A 13,726-nucleotide genomic window follows, 5' to 3' on the forward strand; every position below is an offset into this window, starting at 1 on the left:
AAAGAAAAACTAAGGGATGAACTTCGGATTTGAAGCTGTTGAAGAACAGTAAAACGTTGTTACAGTGCACGGATAATGCACTCTCAAAATGCTCTAATTTCACGCCTAACCGGGTCCAGTCCATTGCAGCCCGCAGTCCGGTTGTTTCCAAACACGGAAAAGAAAAATATGTTGGGTTCGAGGTTAAAGGCCCATGGACTACAAGGAGTGGCCCACGAGAACTCAAGCAGCAGCGCGCGCAGAAGTGCAGAACGCGTTCGTTCCGTCTCAGGATTTAGCACCACCTCGGCTGGCGAAGGCAGACGCGCCACGAGCTCGCGCTATAAGATGAGCGCTCCGTGCTTCGTTGCTCCATACTTACCTGGACGGGGTCGACTGGGGATCAAGAAGCCCTGTGGCCTAGGTCAGTGGCCCGCATTGCACATGGCGGGTGCGCTGGCTTACCATCTCCCCAAGTAGGAGAGTGGACGTCATAATTTGTGGTAGAGGGGGTACGCGTTCGCGCGGCCCCTGCCAAATCTGATAAATTTAATTTAGGTCCTTTGTCAGTTAAAAGTTGATTGTTTCTCGAATTGTTGTTTACTGTACTGTAAGAGTTTGAAATCTGTTAAATTTAAATTAGGTCCTTTGTCAGTTGAAAGTTTGGTCGCGACTTGCATTATTGTTCACTGTACTGTTTAAAGAGTTTGAATAGAGAATATCTACTCATAATAACTTAACAATCTTGACTAGTGATTAATATTTATTTTGACACCGATATTCATTTCGGCTGTGTGATTCAGCGCTTCCATTTTCAGGAGATCCTCTTCCTTCCGAGAGATTCTGATATTTGCTATCAGCATGAAACATGTTTGTAAAATTGCCATCAGACCCACATTTCATAGACCCAGCTGGACCCACAATTCATAGACACAGTGGTAATTATAAAAAGAAGACAACATTGTGAGTGGCAAAAATCCAATTATCTCCTTCCTGTGTGATTCAGCGCTTCCATTTTCAGGAGATCCTCTTCCTAAGTCACAGCTACCACTTGCCCTCTTGCTCCCCGCCTTGCCTCCGCCACCGCTAGTATTAGGCGACGCCGGGTGAGAAAGCCTAGCGCCGAGTCCGTTCCATCTCCGCGGCCCTTCCACGCGCCCGATCACGCCACCAGATGCGTCGTCACCGTTGCCGCCGATCGACACCCCCGACGACGGGCGACGGCAGCGACGTGGAGGACAAGATCGACCCGCTGTGGGGCAGGACCCGCTAGGCGCGCCGGCCGAAGGGGACGGTGAGGAAGCAGCTCGATCTGGACGAAGTTGACGTGGAGGTGGCTTCGGGGGCGGGGGCGGGAGCGCAGGCCAAGGGGGGAAGAGGAGGAACACGAAGATGGAGGAGGAGGCGCCGCCCATGGAGTTGGTCCGGGAGAAGAAGCTCTCTGAGAAGGTAACCAGCCGCTGTCTCTTGCGTTCTGGGTCTGGCCGTTGGTTAGTTGAATTGCTAGCCGGTTTTTGATGATGTCTGGTGCTCTGGGAGTCTGGGTTCGTGTGTTAGGAGAGGAGGGCGCAGCTTCATTCGATCCATGCTGAGTCACAGAGGCTGCTGCGAGGTGTACATATACACACGTCAACTGCACATGGGAGTAGAATTTAGATGCTGAGATTTTTTATCTTTGTTCTCATTTTTGTTAATTGTAGATCCGCCTTTGTAAGATGGAGGTTCTGAAGAAGTAAGTGCTGAGTTGTTTCGTTGAGGTTTCCACGATTCGATCCAACGACATTTGCTTTTTGTGTACTCTGGATTTCAGATCACATACCTCTGTTGAAGACAGTGATCACATATTTCTAGAGTCCTCTGGCTTGCAGGATGGTTTGAGTTGCAAGAAGGATCTCCATAGTTGCGGCACCAAAGCTTCAGATGAGGTATTGTCCCCCTGTCCAATATGCTGCCATCTGCAGGAAAAAAATTGTCATAGCATAATAGGAGGATGATTTATCTACAGCATTAGTCTTCTACTATTTCACTACTCCAAGCTATCCCATGCATGGCCAAAAACCACTATCTAGTATTTTCTAAGCAGAGATTTGAGATGTTATAAATTATGTGACTGAGAAGTCTTATCAAATAGAATAACAATTTTTAAACACACAACATCTTCAACTACAATTTCAAGCTTGTTACTTATCTACATTCAACAACTTGTTTAACAAATAGCAATTTATTGTTTGATTCTATCAGGAAATTTCTGATCGGTTGCAAGAGAATCATGACAACACCCAGCCAAGTGATAACCATAACTATTCGGTAGATCAAACTCAACTGCCCTTTCTTCAAGCCCTACTGAGAGTACAGATGAAACGGAGGTGTGTATACTCTTCTATCACCCATCTCAATTTTCCACAACAACCATTGTAGTTGTTGCCTATATGCCTTGGTTCCAGCACCATAATTCCCCCCTAGTCATTTGACCTTTTTAGGATGAAAAGTCCCCTGCCCTGCCCTTCATTGATCTGAAACATGGTCGGTATCCCTGTTAGGGGCATTGAATTTGAGTGGCTAAATGAAAACATTATGTTAATATTATCAACTTTGCCTACACAAACCAGTTCTAGAGCCCTGTTAGCTCTGTACATAAAACATGCAGTGACTTCTTACTTTGTTTTGATTTTTTGGCAAACTTGCACACTTATCCAGAGGATAGTTATGTATTACTCCCTCCGTACCAAAATAGTATTCGTTTTAGGTTGTTAATGGATTCATACAATATTTGATGTATGTGTTTTATATATGTGTCTAGATTCATTGTCATCCATTTGAATATGGACACAAAAATAAACAAGTAAAATAAACAGTATTGTGGAACAGAGGGAGTATTTTTTTACTGACATGGACGTATGGGAGGGCAGATTTGCTCCCGGCTTTAATAGTACGAATTGTTTAGTAGTTGAATTTTTCTGACCTTCATTCATTACTGACGTGCATCTATTGTTCACCGTTAAAACGATCAGAGGACACCAAACCTACAGAAGCATGAATTAATACAAGCCCTCATGTTCTCCAGGTTGTACCATACCATTCATACTTGTGCGTTCACTTTTGCATTGTTGTATGGGTTATAAACAACCACCTACCAACCATCTGGTGTTGGGTTTGGATCACTATGGTGAAACATTTACAGTTAATCGGAGCTAATTCGTATAGCGACTTTGAAATCTTACAACCACAAACTGGAGAACGGATGAGACTGCTGTAACACCTTATGATAAGCACACCTTTTGGTTCTTTGTGACTGCAACTTTTGGTTCTCTATTGACTATATACTGTACTTCTGCCCACAATGCTTCCATTCCATTCACTCCTGATAATTTTATGACCTTCATTCATTGCATCTATTGTCATCAGAGATTTTGGATGGTTCTATCCACAATGGCATCATGTGTATTCCTTGCAGTCATCGTTTCTTGGACAAACTGCCAGTGGTTCACTGGCATCTTCTCACAGATAAGTCTATAGATCCTACGTATTTGGTAGTGATGACAGCAACAGCAGCAGTAGGAGCTGCAACTCTACTGCAGAGAGTAATTCAGATACGGTAAGCTTGTTTTGAAGCTCTACTCTGCTTTATCCATGAGTTTGAATCTGCTCTATCATGGCATTCATTTCTTGTCTCCCAGAATGTGCTTGGCTATTTTTTTATTTCCATCCTGCAGGACCAAGCCAACTCCTCCCAACCCACGAAGGCCAAGTTCAGTTCAGGCGTTTCACTCTTCGACATCCTGCGCAGGACATCAGAGCAGAGCAATCAGGAAAGCTGTAGCACAGTCAGCGGTGCATCGGTTCTCGGCATTCAAATTATTAAAGAGGTTTTCTAGGGTGAGCTCGAAAAATTGACAACTCCCAGGAGGTTCAAGACAGATCACAGTCTCACAGATGGTGCCTGTATGGTTGGAGATTCTGAATTCTGACCACTGGCCTGGAAGTTCACGACGAAAGCTGTCTAGAAAAAGGCTTCAGGCGAGGCTCGTGAAAAAGGAGAGGCGAGGATGGCTCCTGGTTGCCATTCATCTTCGTGCTGTTAGTGCCGTGAGGGTGTGCTGTTGGAGCTTTTTTTTTTCTTCACGGCTGGGGACGGTGGATAGGGATGAAAACGGTCGGAAACGGTATTTATTCGGTAATCAGTTTTTTCTTTGATTATGAATAAATAGAATATAGAATATATAATACAAATTTGTATTCTTGTTTTTAACATCCAGCTTGTTAAGATTCATAAAAGGTAAACCTCAAATTCATCCTACATTTTTTCAAATAATAGATATAAACTTCGGTATGGATTCGGAAACAAATTCGGTAATTTTTTCAACTTTTTGGGTTGTAGGGAGCAAATAATACATAAAACAACTTATATAATATTTTATTCATATTTGTACTAATGTACTTGATAACATAAGAAAAAATCAACATCAAATTTTATACATATTTATTTTAAAATATTAAGTTTGTTTTAACAGTTCGGATTACCACTTTCATCCCTAACGGTGGATGTTCCTGAACTGAATGTTGAAGCCTGGCCCTGCTGTAGATTTTGAACTCCAAGTCTTGTTCTATGTGTGCTCTGATAGTCGCCTGGAGGGGGGGTGAATAGGGCGAAACTGAAATTTACAAATATAAACACAACTACAAGCCGGGGTTAGCGTTAGAAATATAAACGAGTCCGAGAGAGAGGGCACAAAACAAATCCCAAGCGAATAAGCAAGTGAGACACGGAGATTTGTTTTACCGAGGTTCGGTTCTTGCAAACCTACTCCCCGTTGAGGAGGCCACAAAGGCCGGGTCTCTTTCAACCCTTCCCTCTCTCAAACGGTCCCTCGGACCGAGTGAGCTTCTCTTCTCAAATCAAAGCCGGGAACAAAACTTCCCCGCAAGGGCCACCACACAATTGGTGCCTCTTGCCTTGATTACAATGGAGTTGTGATCTCAAGAACAAGTGAGAAAGAAAAGAAGCAATCCAAGCGCAAGAGCTCAAATGAACACGGCAAATCACTCTCACTAGTCACTAGGGCTTTGTGTGGAATTGGAGAGGATTTGATCTCTTTAGTGTGTCTAGAATTGAATGCTAGAGCTCTTGTAGTAGTTGAGAGGTGGAAAACTTGGATGCAATGAATGGTGGGGTGGTTGGGGTATTTATAGCCCCAACCACCAAACTTGACCGTTGGCTGGAGGCTTCTGCTCGATGGCGCACCGGACAGTCCGGTGCACACCGGACAGTCCGGTGCCCCTGCCACGTCATCACTGCCGTTGGATTCTGACCGTTGGAGCTTCTGACTTGTGGGCCCGCCAGGGTGTCCGGTGCACACCGGACATGTACTGTTTGATGTCCGGTGCACCGGTATGGGCGATTCTGACTTCTGCGCGCGCTGCGCGCGCATTTAATGCACCGCAGGGAGCCGTTGGCGCCGCAGGGAGCCATTGCTCCGCTGGCACACCGGACAGTCCGGTGCACACCGGACAGTCCGGTGAATTATAGCTGAGCGGCTGCCGCGCGAACCCGAGGCTGGCGAGTTCAGGAGGCCGAGCTTCCTTGGAGCACCGGACATGTCCGGTGCACACCGGACAGTCCGGTGAATTATAGCGCGCCGGCTTCCGAGAATTCCCGAGAGTGAAGAGTTGGAGTCTGAGTCCCCTGGTGCACCGGACAGGTACTGTTTACTGTCCGGTGGCACACCGGACAGTCCGGTGCGCCAGACCAGGGGTGCCCTCGGTTGCCCCTTTGCTCCTTTATTGAATCCAAAACTTGGTCTTTTTATTGGCTGAGTGTGAACCTTTTTCACCTGTATTATCTATACACTTGGGCAAACTAGTTAGTCCAAAGATTTGTGTTGGGCAATTCAACCACCAAAATTATTTAGGAACTAGGTGAAAGCCTAATTCCCTTTCAATCTCCCCCTTTTTGGTGATTGATGCCAACACAAACCAAAGCAAATAGAGAAGTGCATAATTGAACTAGTTTGCATAATGTAAGTGAAAAGGTTACTTGGAATTAAGCCAATATAACTACTTACAAGATATGCAAGGAATGTTTCTTTCTTATATAACATTTTGGACCACGTTTGCACCACATGTTTTGTTTTTGCAAATTCTTTTTGTAAATCCATTTCAAAGATCTTTTGCAAATAGTCAAAGGTAAATGAATAAGAGTTTGCAAAGCATTTTCAAGATTTGAAATTGTCTCCCCCTGTTTCAAATGCTTTTCCTTTGACTAAACAAAACTCCTCCTAAAAGAGATCCACCTCTTAGTGTTCAAGAGGGTTTTGATATACCATTTTTGAAATACTACTTTCTCCCCCTTTTGAACAAAATAGGATACCAAATGATAAATACTTTTGGAAAGCACTAAGTTTTTGAATTTGGTGGTGGTGGTGCGGTCCTTTTGCTTTGGGCTCATTTCTCCCCCTTTTTGGCATGAATCGCCAAAAACGGAATCATTAGAGCCCTCGAAGTAAGTTCCTCCTCTTTGGTCATAAATGAATGAGTTAAGATTATACCAAAGATGAAGTCCGGTCCTTTTGCTTTTGAGCTTTTACTCTCTCCCCCAGGGATGAAGTCCTTTTCTTTGATGCTCATTTCTCCCCCAAAGGATAGAGAGTTGCTTGGAGTGATGGCGAAGTATGAGTTACGGAGTGGAAGCCTTTTTCTTCGCCGAAGACTCCAATTCCCTTTCAATAGACCTATGACTTGGTTTGAAATAGACTTGAAAACACATGAGTCATAGCATATAAAAGAGATATGATCAAAGGTATTCAAAAGAGCTATGTGTGCAAGCTAGCAAAAGAAATTTCTAGAATCAAGAATATTGAGCTCATGCCTAAGTCTGGTAAAAGATTGTTCATCAAGTGGCTTGGTAAAGATATCGGCTAATTGATCTTTAGTATTAATGTAAGAAATCTCGATATCCCCCTTTTGTTGGTGATCCCTAAGAAAATGATACCGAATGGCTATGTGCTTAGTGCGGCTATGCTCGACGGGATTGTCGGCCATTTTGATTGCACTCTCATTATCACATAGCAAAGGAACTTTGGTTAATTTGTAACCGTAGTCCCGCAGGGTTTGCCTCATCCAAAGCAATTGCGCGCAACAATGACCTGCGGCAATATACTCGGCTTCGGCGGTGGAAAGAGCGACCGAATTTTGCTTCTTTGAAGCCCAAGACACCAAGGATCTTCCCAAGAACTGGCAAGTCCCCGATGTGCTCTTCCTATTGATTTTACACCCCGCCCAATCGGCATCCGAATAACCAATCAAATCAAATGTGGATCCCCGAGGGTACCAAAGCCCAAACTTAGGTGTGTAAGCCAAATATCTCAAGATTCGTTTTACGGCCGTAAGGTGGGATTCCTTAGGGTCGGATTGGAATCTTGCACACATGCAAACGGAAAGCATAATGTCCGGTCGAGATGCACATAAATAAAGCAATGAACCAATCATCGACCGGTATACCTTTTGATCCACGGACTTACCTCCCGTGTCGAGGTCGAGATGCCCATTAGTTCCCATGGGTGTCTTGATGGGTTTGGCATCCTTCATCCCAAACTTAGCAAGAATGTCTTGAGTGTACTTCGTTTGGCTAATGAAGGTGCCCTCTTGGAGTTGCTTGACTTGGAATCCTAGAAAATACTTCAACTCCCCCATCATCGACATCTCGAATTTCTGTGTCATGATCCTACTAAACTCTTCACATGTAGACTCGTCAGTAGACCCAAATATAATATCATCAACATAAATTTGGCATACAAACAAGTCATTTTCAAGAGTTTTAGTAAAGAGTGTAGGATCGGCCTTGCCGACTTTGAAGCCATTATCAATAAGGAAATCTCTAAGGCATTCATACCATGCTCTTGGGGCTTGCTTGAGCCCATAAAGCGCCTTAGAGAGCCTATAAACATGGTTAGGGTACTCACTGTCTTCAAAGCCGGGAGGTTGCTCAACATAGACCTCTTCCTTGACCGGTCCGTTGAGGAAGGCACTTTTCACGTCCATTTGATAAAGCTTAAAGCAATGGTAAGTAGCATAGGCTAATAATATGCGAATTGACTCAAGCCTAGCTACGGGTGCATAGGTTTCACCGAAATCCAAACCTTCGACTTGTGAATACCCTTTGGCCACGAGTCGAGCTTTGTTCCTTGTCACCACACCATGCTCATCTTGCTTGTTGCGGAAAACCCATTTGGTTCCTACAACATTTTGGTTAGGACGTGGAACCAAGTGCCATACCTCGTTCCTTGTGAAATTGTTGAGCTCCTCTTGCATCGCCACCACCCAATCCGAATCTTGGAGAGCTTCCTCTACCCTGTGTGGCTCAATAGAGGAAACAAAAGAGTAATGTTCACAAAAATGAGCAACCCGAGATCGAGTAGTTACCGCCTTATGAATGTCGCCGAGGATGGTGTCGACGGGGTGATCTCGTTGGATTGCTTGGTGGACTCTTGGGTGTGGCGGTCTTGGTTCTTCCTCATCCTCCTTTTCTTGATCATTTGCATCTCCCCCTTGATTATTGCTATCATCTTGAGGTGGCTCGTCTTCTTGATTTTGCTCTTCATCATTTTGAGCCTCATCCTCATTTTGAGTTGGTGGAGATGCTTGCATGGAGGAGGATGGTTGATCTTGTGCATTTGGAGGCTCTTCGGATTCCTTAGGACACACATCCCCAATGGACATGTTCCTTAGCGCGATGCATGGAGCCTCTTCATTACCTATCTCATCAAGATCAACTTGCTCTACTTGAGAGCCGTTAGTTTCATCAAACACAACGTCACATGAGACTTCAACTAGTCCAGTGGACTTGTTAAAGACCCTATATGCCCTTGTGTTTGAGTCATAACCAAGTAAAAAGCCTTCTACAGTTTTAGGAGCAAATTTAGATTTTCTTCCTCTTTTAACAAGAATAAAGCATTTGCTACCAAAAACTCTAAAGTATGAAATGTTGGGCTTTTTACCGGTTAGGAGTTCATATGAAGTCTTCTTGAGGATTCGGTGAAGATATAACCGGTTGATGGCGTAGCAGGCGGTGTTGACCGCTTCGGCCCAAAACCGGTCCGGTGTCTTGTACTCATCAAGCATGGTTCTTGCCATGTCCAAAAGAGTTCGATTCTTCCTCTCCACTACACCATTTTGTTGTGGCGTGTAGGGAGAGGAGAACTCATGCTTGATGCCCTCCTCCTCAAGGAAGCTTTCAATTTGAGAGTTCTTGAACTCCGTCCCGTTGTCGCTTCTTATTTTCTTGATCCTTAAGGCGAACTCATTTTGAGCCCGTCTCAAGAATCCTTTTAAGGTCTCTTGGGTTTGAGATTTTTCCTGTAAAAAGAATACCCAAGTGAAGCGAGAATAATCATCCACAATAACTAGACAGTACTTACTCCCGCCGATGCTTATGTAAGCAATCGGGCCGAATAGATCCATGTGTAGGAGCTCCAGTGGCCTGTCGGTCGTCATGATGTTCTTGTGTGGATGATGGACTCCAACTTGCTTCCCTGCCTGGCAAGCGCTACAAATCCTGTCTTTCTCAAAATGAACATTTGTTAATCCTAAAATGTGCTCTCCCTTTAGAAGCTTATGAAGATTCTTCATCCCAACATGGGCTAGTCGGCGGTGCCAGAGCCAACCCATGTTAGTCTTAGCAATTAAGCAAGTGTCGAGTTCAGCTCTATCAAAATCTACCAAGTATAGCTGACCCTCTAACACTCCCTTAAAAGCTATTGAATCATCACTTCTTCTAAAGACAGTGACACCTATATCAGTAAAAAGACAGTTGTAGCCCATTTGACATAATTGTGAAACAGAAAGCAAATTGTAATCTAATGAATCAACAAGAAAAACATTGGAAATAGAATGGTCAGGAGATATAGCAATTTTACCCAATCCTTTGACCAAACCTTGATTTCCATCCCCGAATGTGATAGCTCGTTGGGGATCTTTGTTTTTCTCATATGAGGAGAACATCCTTTTCTCCCCGGTCATGTGGTTTGTGCACCCGCTGTCGAGTATCCAACTTGAGCCCCCGGATGCATAAACCTACAAAACAAATTTAGTTCTTGACTTTAGGTACCCAAACGGTTTTGGGTCCTTTGGCATTAGAAACAAGAACTTTGGGTACCCAAACACAAGTCTTGGAACCCTTGTGTTTGCCCCCAACAAATTTGGCAACTACCTTGCCGGATTTGCTAGTAAGCACATAAGATGCATCAAAAGTTTTAAATGAAATGGCATGATCATTTGATGCATTAGGAATTTTCTTCTTAGGCAACTTAGCATGGGTTGGTTGCCTAGAGCTAGATGTCTCACCCTTATACATATAAGCATGATTAGGGCCAGAGTGAGACTTCCTAGAATGAATCTTTCTAATTTTGCTCTCAGGATAGCCGGCAGGGTACAAAATGTAACCCTCGTTATCCTGAGGCATGGGAGCCTTGCCCTTAACAAAGTTAGATAAGTTCTTTGGAGGAGCATTAAGTTTGACATTGTCTCCCCTTTGGAAGCACCATCCTTAATGCCAGGGCGTCTCCCATTATAAAGCATGCTACGAGCAAATTTAAATTTCTCATTTTCTAGGTTGTGCTCGGCAATTTTAGCATCTAATTTTGCTATATGATCATTTTGTTGTTTAATTAAAGCCATATGATCAAGAATAGCATTAACATCAATATCTCTACATCTAGTGCAAATAGAAACATGCTCAAGATTAGATGTAGAGGGTTTGCAAGATTTAAGTTTTACAACCTTAGCATGCAACATTTCATTCTTAGTTCTAAGGTCGGAAATAGTAGCATTGCAAACATCAAAATCTTTAGCCTTAGCAATTAAATTTTCATTCTCTAATCTAAGGCTAGCAAGAGATGCATTCAATTCATCAATCTTAGCAAGCAAGTCAATGTTATCATCTCTAAGATTGGGAATTGAAACATTACAAACATGTGAATCAACCTTAGCATTTAAAATAGCATTTTCATTTCTAAGGTTGTCAATCATCTCACGGCAAGTGCTTAGCTCACTAGACAATTTTTCACATTTTTCTACTTCTAGAGCATAAGCCTTTTTAACCTTAACATGTTTCTTGTTTTCTTTAATTAGACAATCCTCTTGGGAGTCCAAAAGGTCATCCTTTTCATGAATAGCACTAACTAATTCATTTAACTTTTCTTTTTGAGCTATGTTAAGGTTGGCAAAAAGGGAACGTAAATTATCCTCCTCATCACTAGCATTATCATCACTAGAAGATTCATATTTAGTGGAGGAGTTAGATTTAACCTTCTTCTTTTTGCCGTCCTTTGCCATGAGGCACTTGTGGCCGACGTTTGGGAAGAGGAGTCCCTTGGTGACGGCGATGTTGGCGGCGTCCTCGTCGTCGGAGGAGTCGCTAGAGCTTTCGTCGGAATCCCATTCCCGACAAACATGGGCATCGCCGCCCTTCTTCTTGTAGTACCTTTTCTTCTCCTTTCTTCTCCCCTTCTTGTCGTCGCCTCGGTCACTGTCACTAGACATAGGACATTTAGCAATAAAATGACCGGGCTTACCACATTTGTAGCAAACCTTCTTGGAGCGGGACTTGTAGTCTTTCCCCCTCCTTTGTTTGAGGATTTGGCGGAAGCTCTTGATGACGAGCGCCATCTCCTCATTGTCAAGCTTGGAGGCGTCTATTGGTTGTCGGCTTGGTGTAGACTCCTCCTTCTTTTCTTCCGTCGCCTTGAATGCAACGGGTTGAGCTTCGGATGGCTCGCCAAGCTCGTTGATTTTCCTCGAGCCTTCTATCATGCACTCAAAACTTACAAAATGCCCGATAACTTCCTCGGGGGTCATTTTAGTATATCTAGGATTACCACGAATCAATTGAACTTGAGTGGGATTTAGAAAAATGAGAGATCTTAAAATAACATTTACCACTTCGTGGTCGTCCCACTTCTTGCTCCCGAGGTTGCGCACTTGGTTTACCAAAGTCTTGAGCCGGTTGTACATGTGTTGTGGCTCCTCCCCTTTGTTAAGCCGGAACCGACCGAGCTCCCCCTCGATCGTTTCCCGCTTGGTGATCTTGGTGAGCTCATCTCCCTCGTGCGCGGTTTTGAGTACATCCCAAACCTCCTTGGCGTTCTTCAACCCTTGTACTTTGTTATATTCCTCTTTACTTAGTGAGGCGAGGAGGATTGTTGTGGCTTGTGAGTTGAAGTGCTCGATTTGGGCTACCTCATCCTCATCATAGTTCTCATCCCCTATTGATGGTACCTGCGCACCAAACTCAACAACATCCCATATGCTTTTGTGGAGCGAGATTAGATGAAATCGCATTAAATCGCTCCACCTAGCGTAATCTTCACCATCAAAAGTTGGTGGTTTGCCTAGTGGGACGGAAAGTAAAGGTGTATGTTTGGAAATGCGAGGGTAGCGTAGGGGGATCTTACTATACTTCTTGCGCTCTTGGCGCTTAGAAGTGACGGAGGGCGCATCGGAGTCGGAGGTCGATGTTGATGAAGTGTCGGTCTCGTAGTAGACCACCTTCCTCATCCTCTTGTGCTTGTCGCCTTTCCGATGCGGCTTGTGGGAAGAAGATTTTTCCTTCTTCTCTTTGTGATGAGAAGAAGATTTCTTCTCCTTCCCTTTGTTGGAGGAGCTCTTCTTCTTCTCCCTCCTTTTGGTGCAGGACTCTTCCGATGAAGTGCTCCCTTGGCTTGTAGTGGGCTTTTCGCCGGTCTCCATCTCCTTCTTGGCGTGATCTCCCGACATCACTTCGAGCGGTTAGGCTCTAATGAAGCACCGGGCTCTGATACCAATTGATAGTCGCCTAGAGGGGGGGTGAATAGGGCGAAACTGAAATTTACAAATATAAACACAACTACAAGCCGGGGTTAGCGTTAGAAATATAAACGAGTCCGAGAGAAAGGGTGAAAGGGAATTAGGCTTACACCTAGTTCCTAAATAATTTTGGTGGTTGAATTGCCCAACACAAATATTGGACTGACTAGTTTGCTCTAGTGTATAAGTTATACAGGTGCAAAAGGTTCACATCTAGCCAATAAAAAGATCAAGTGTTGGATTCAATAAAGGAGCAAAGGGGCAACCGAGGGCACCCCTGGTCTGGCGCACCGGACTGTCCGGTGTGCCACCGGACAGTGAACAGTACCTGTCCGGTGCACCAGGGAACTCAGACTCAAACTCTTCACCCTCGGGATTTCTCGGAAGACGGCGCGCTATAATTCACCGGACTGTCCGGTGTGCACCGGACATGTCCGGTGCTCCAAGGAAGCTCGGCCCCCTGAACTCGCCAGCCTCGGGTTCGCGCGGCAGCCGCTCCGCTATAATTCACCGGACTGTCCGGTGTACACCGGACTGTCCGGTGTGCCAGCGGAGCAACGGCTCCCTGCGGCGCCAACGGCTCCCTGCCGTGCATTAAATGCGCGCGCAGCGCGCGCAGACGTCAGGGCTGCCCATACCGGTGCACCGGACATCAAACAGTGCATGTCCGGTGTGCACCGGACACCCAGGCGGGCCCACAAGTCAGAAGCTCCAACGGCTAGAATCCAACGGCAGTGATGACGTGGCAGGGGCACCGGACTGTCCGGTGTGCACCGGACTGTCCGGTGCGCCATCGAACAGAAGGCTCCAGCCAACGGTCAAGTTTGGTGGTTGGGGCTATAAATACCCCAACCACCCCACATTCATTGCCATCCAAGTTTTCCACTTCTCAACTACTACAAGAGCTCTA

At 44.9% G+C, this 13,726-nt stretch overlaps 1 protein-coding gene and 1 non-coding gene across 5 annotated transcripts; both read left to right on the plus strand.

Moving 5' to 3' along the window:
• The first annotated feature begins 353 nt into the window (after window positions 1-353).
• Window positions 354-514, plus strand: LOC111589360 (U1 spliceosomal RNA). The gene has a single exon (XR_004849908.1). It is a non-coding gene; the product is annotated as a U1 spliceosomal RNA (small nuclear RNA).
• LOC100383644 (uncharacterized) lies at window positions 360-4,226 on the plus strand. Of its 4 annotated transcripts, none has more exons than XM_035958755.1 (6): window positions 993-1,591; window positions 1,680-1,711; window positions 1,790-1,904; window positions 2,221-2,345; window positions 3,434-3,574; window positions 3,693-4,226. In XM_035958755.1, the coding sequence occupies exons 1-6, from the start codon at window positions 1,565-1,567 to the stop codon at window positions 3,871-3,873; spliced, it is 621 nt and encodes a 206-aa protein (XP_035814648.1). In that variant the 5' UTR covers window positions 993-1,564; the 3' UTR covers window positions 3,874-4,226. The 4 variants fall into 4 exon arrangements, with proteins under 4 accessions (XP_008644093.1, XP_035814648.1, NP_001353757.1 ...); NM_001366828.1 differs by having other exon boundaries at window positions 1,053-1,428; window positions 3,693-4,187; XM_035958756.1 differs by having other exon boundaries at window positions 1,413-1,428; window positions 1,537-1,711.
• The last annotated feature ends 9,500 nt before the right edge of the window (window positions 4,227-13,726 follow it).

This window comes from Zea mays, chromosome 5, assembly GCF_902167145.1.
Source record: "Zea mays cultivar B73 chromosome 5, Zm-B73-REFERENCE-NAM-5.0, whole genome shotgun sequence".
Classification (NCBI taxonomy): domain Eukaryota; kingdom Viridiplantae; phylum Streptophyta; class Magnoliopsida; order Poales; family Poaceae; genus Zea; species Zea mays.

Excerpts from the sequence above, each read along its gene's own strand:
- LOC100383644 (NM_001366828.1), top strand. The coding sequence starts at position 1,372 with ATGGAGGAGGAGGCGCCGCCCATGGAGTTGGTCCGGGAGAAGAAGCTC. Across the intron at positions 2,346-3,433 it reads AGAGTACAGATGAAACGGAG|TCATCGTTTCTTGGACAAAC; the intron begins GTGTGTATACTC and ends TATTCCTTGCAG. Across the intron at positions 3,575-3,692 it reads CAGAGAGTAATTCAGATACG|GACCAAGCCAACTCCTCCCA; the intron begins GTAAGCTTGTTT and ends TCCATCCTGCAG.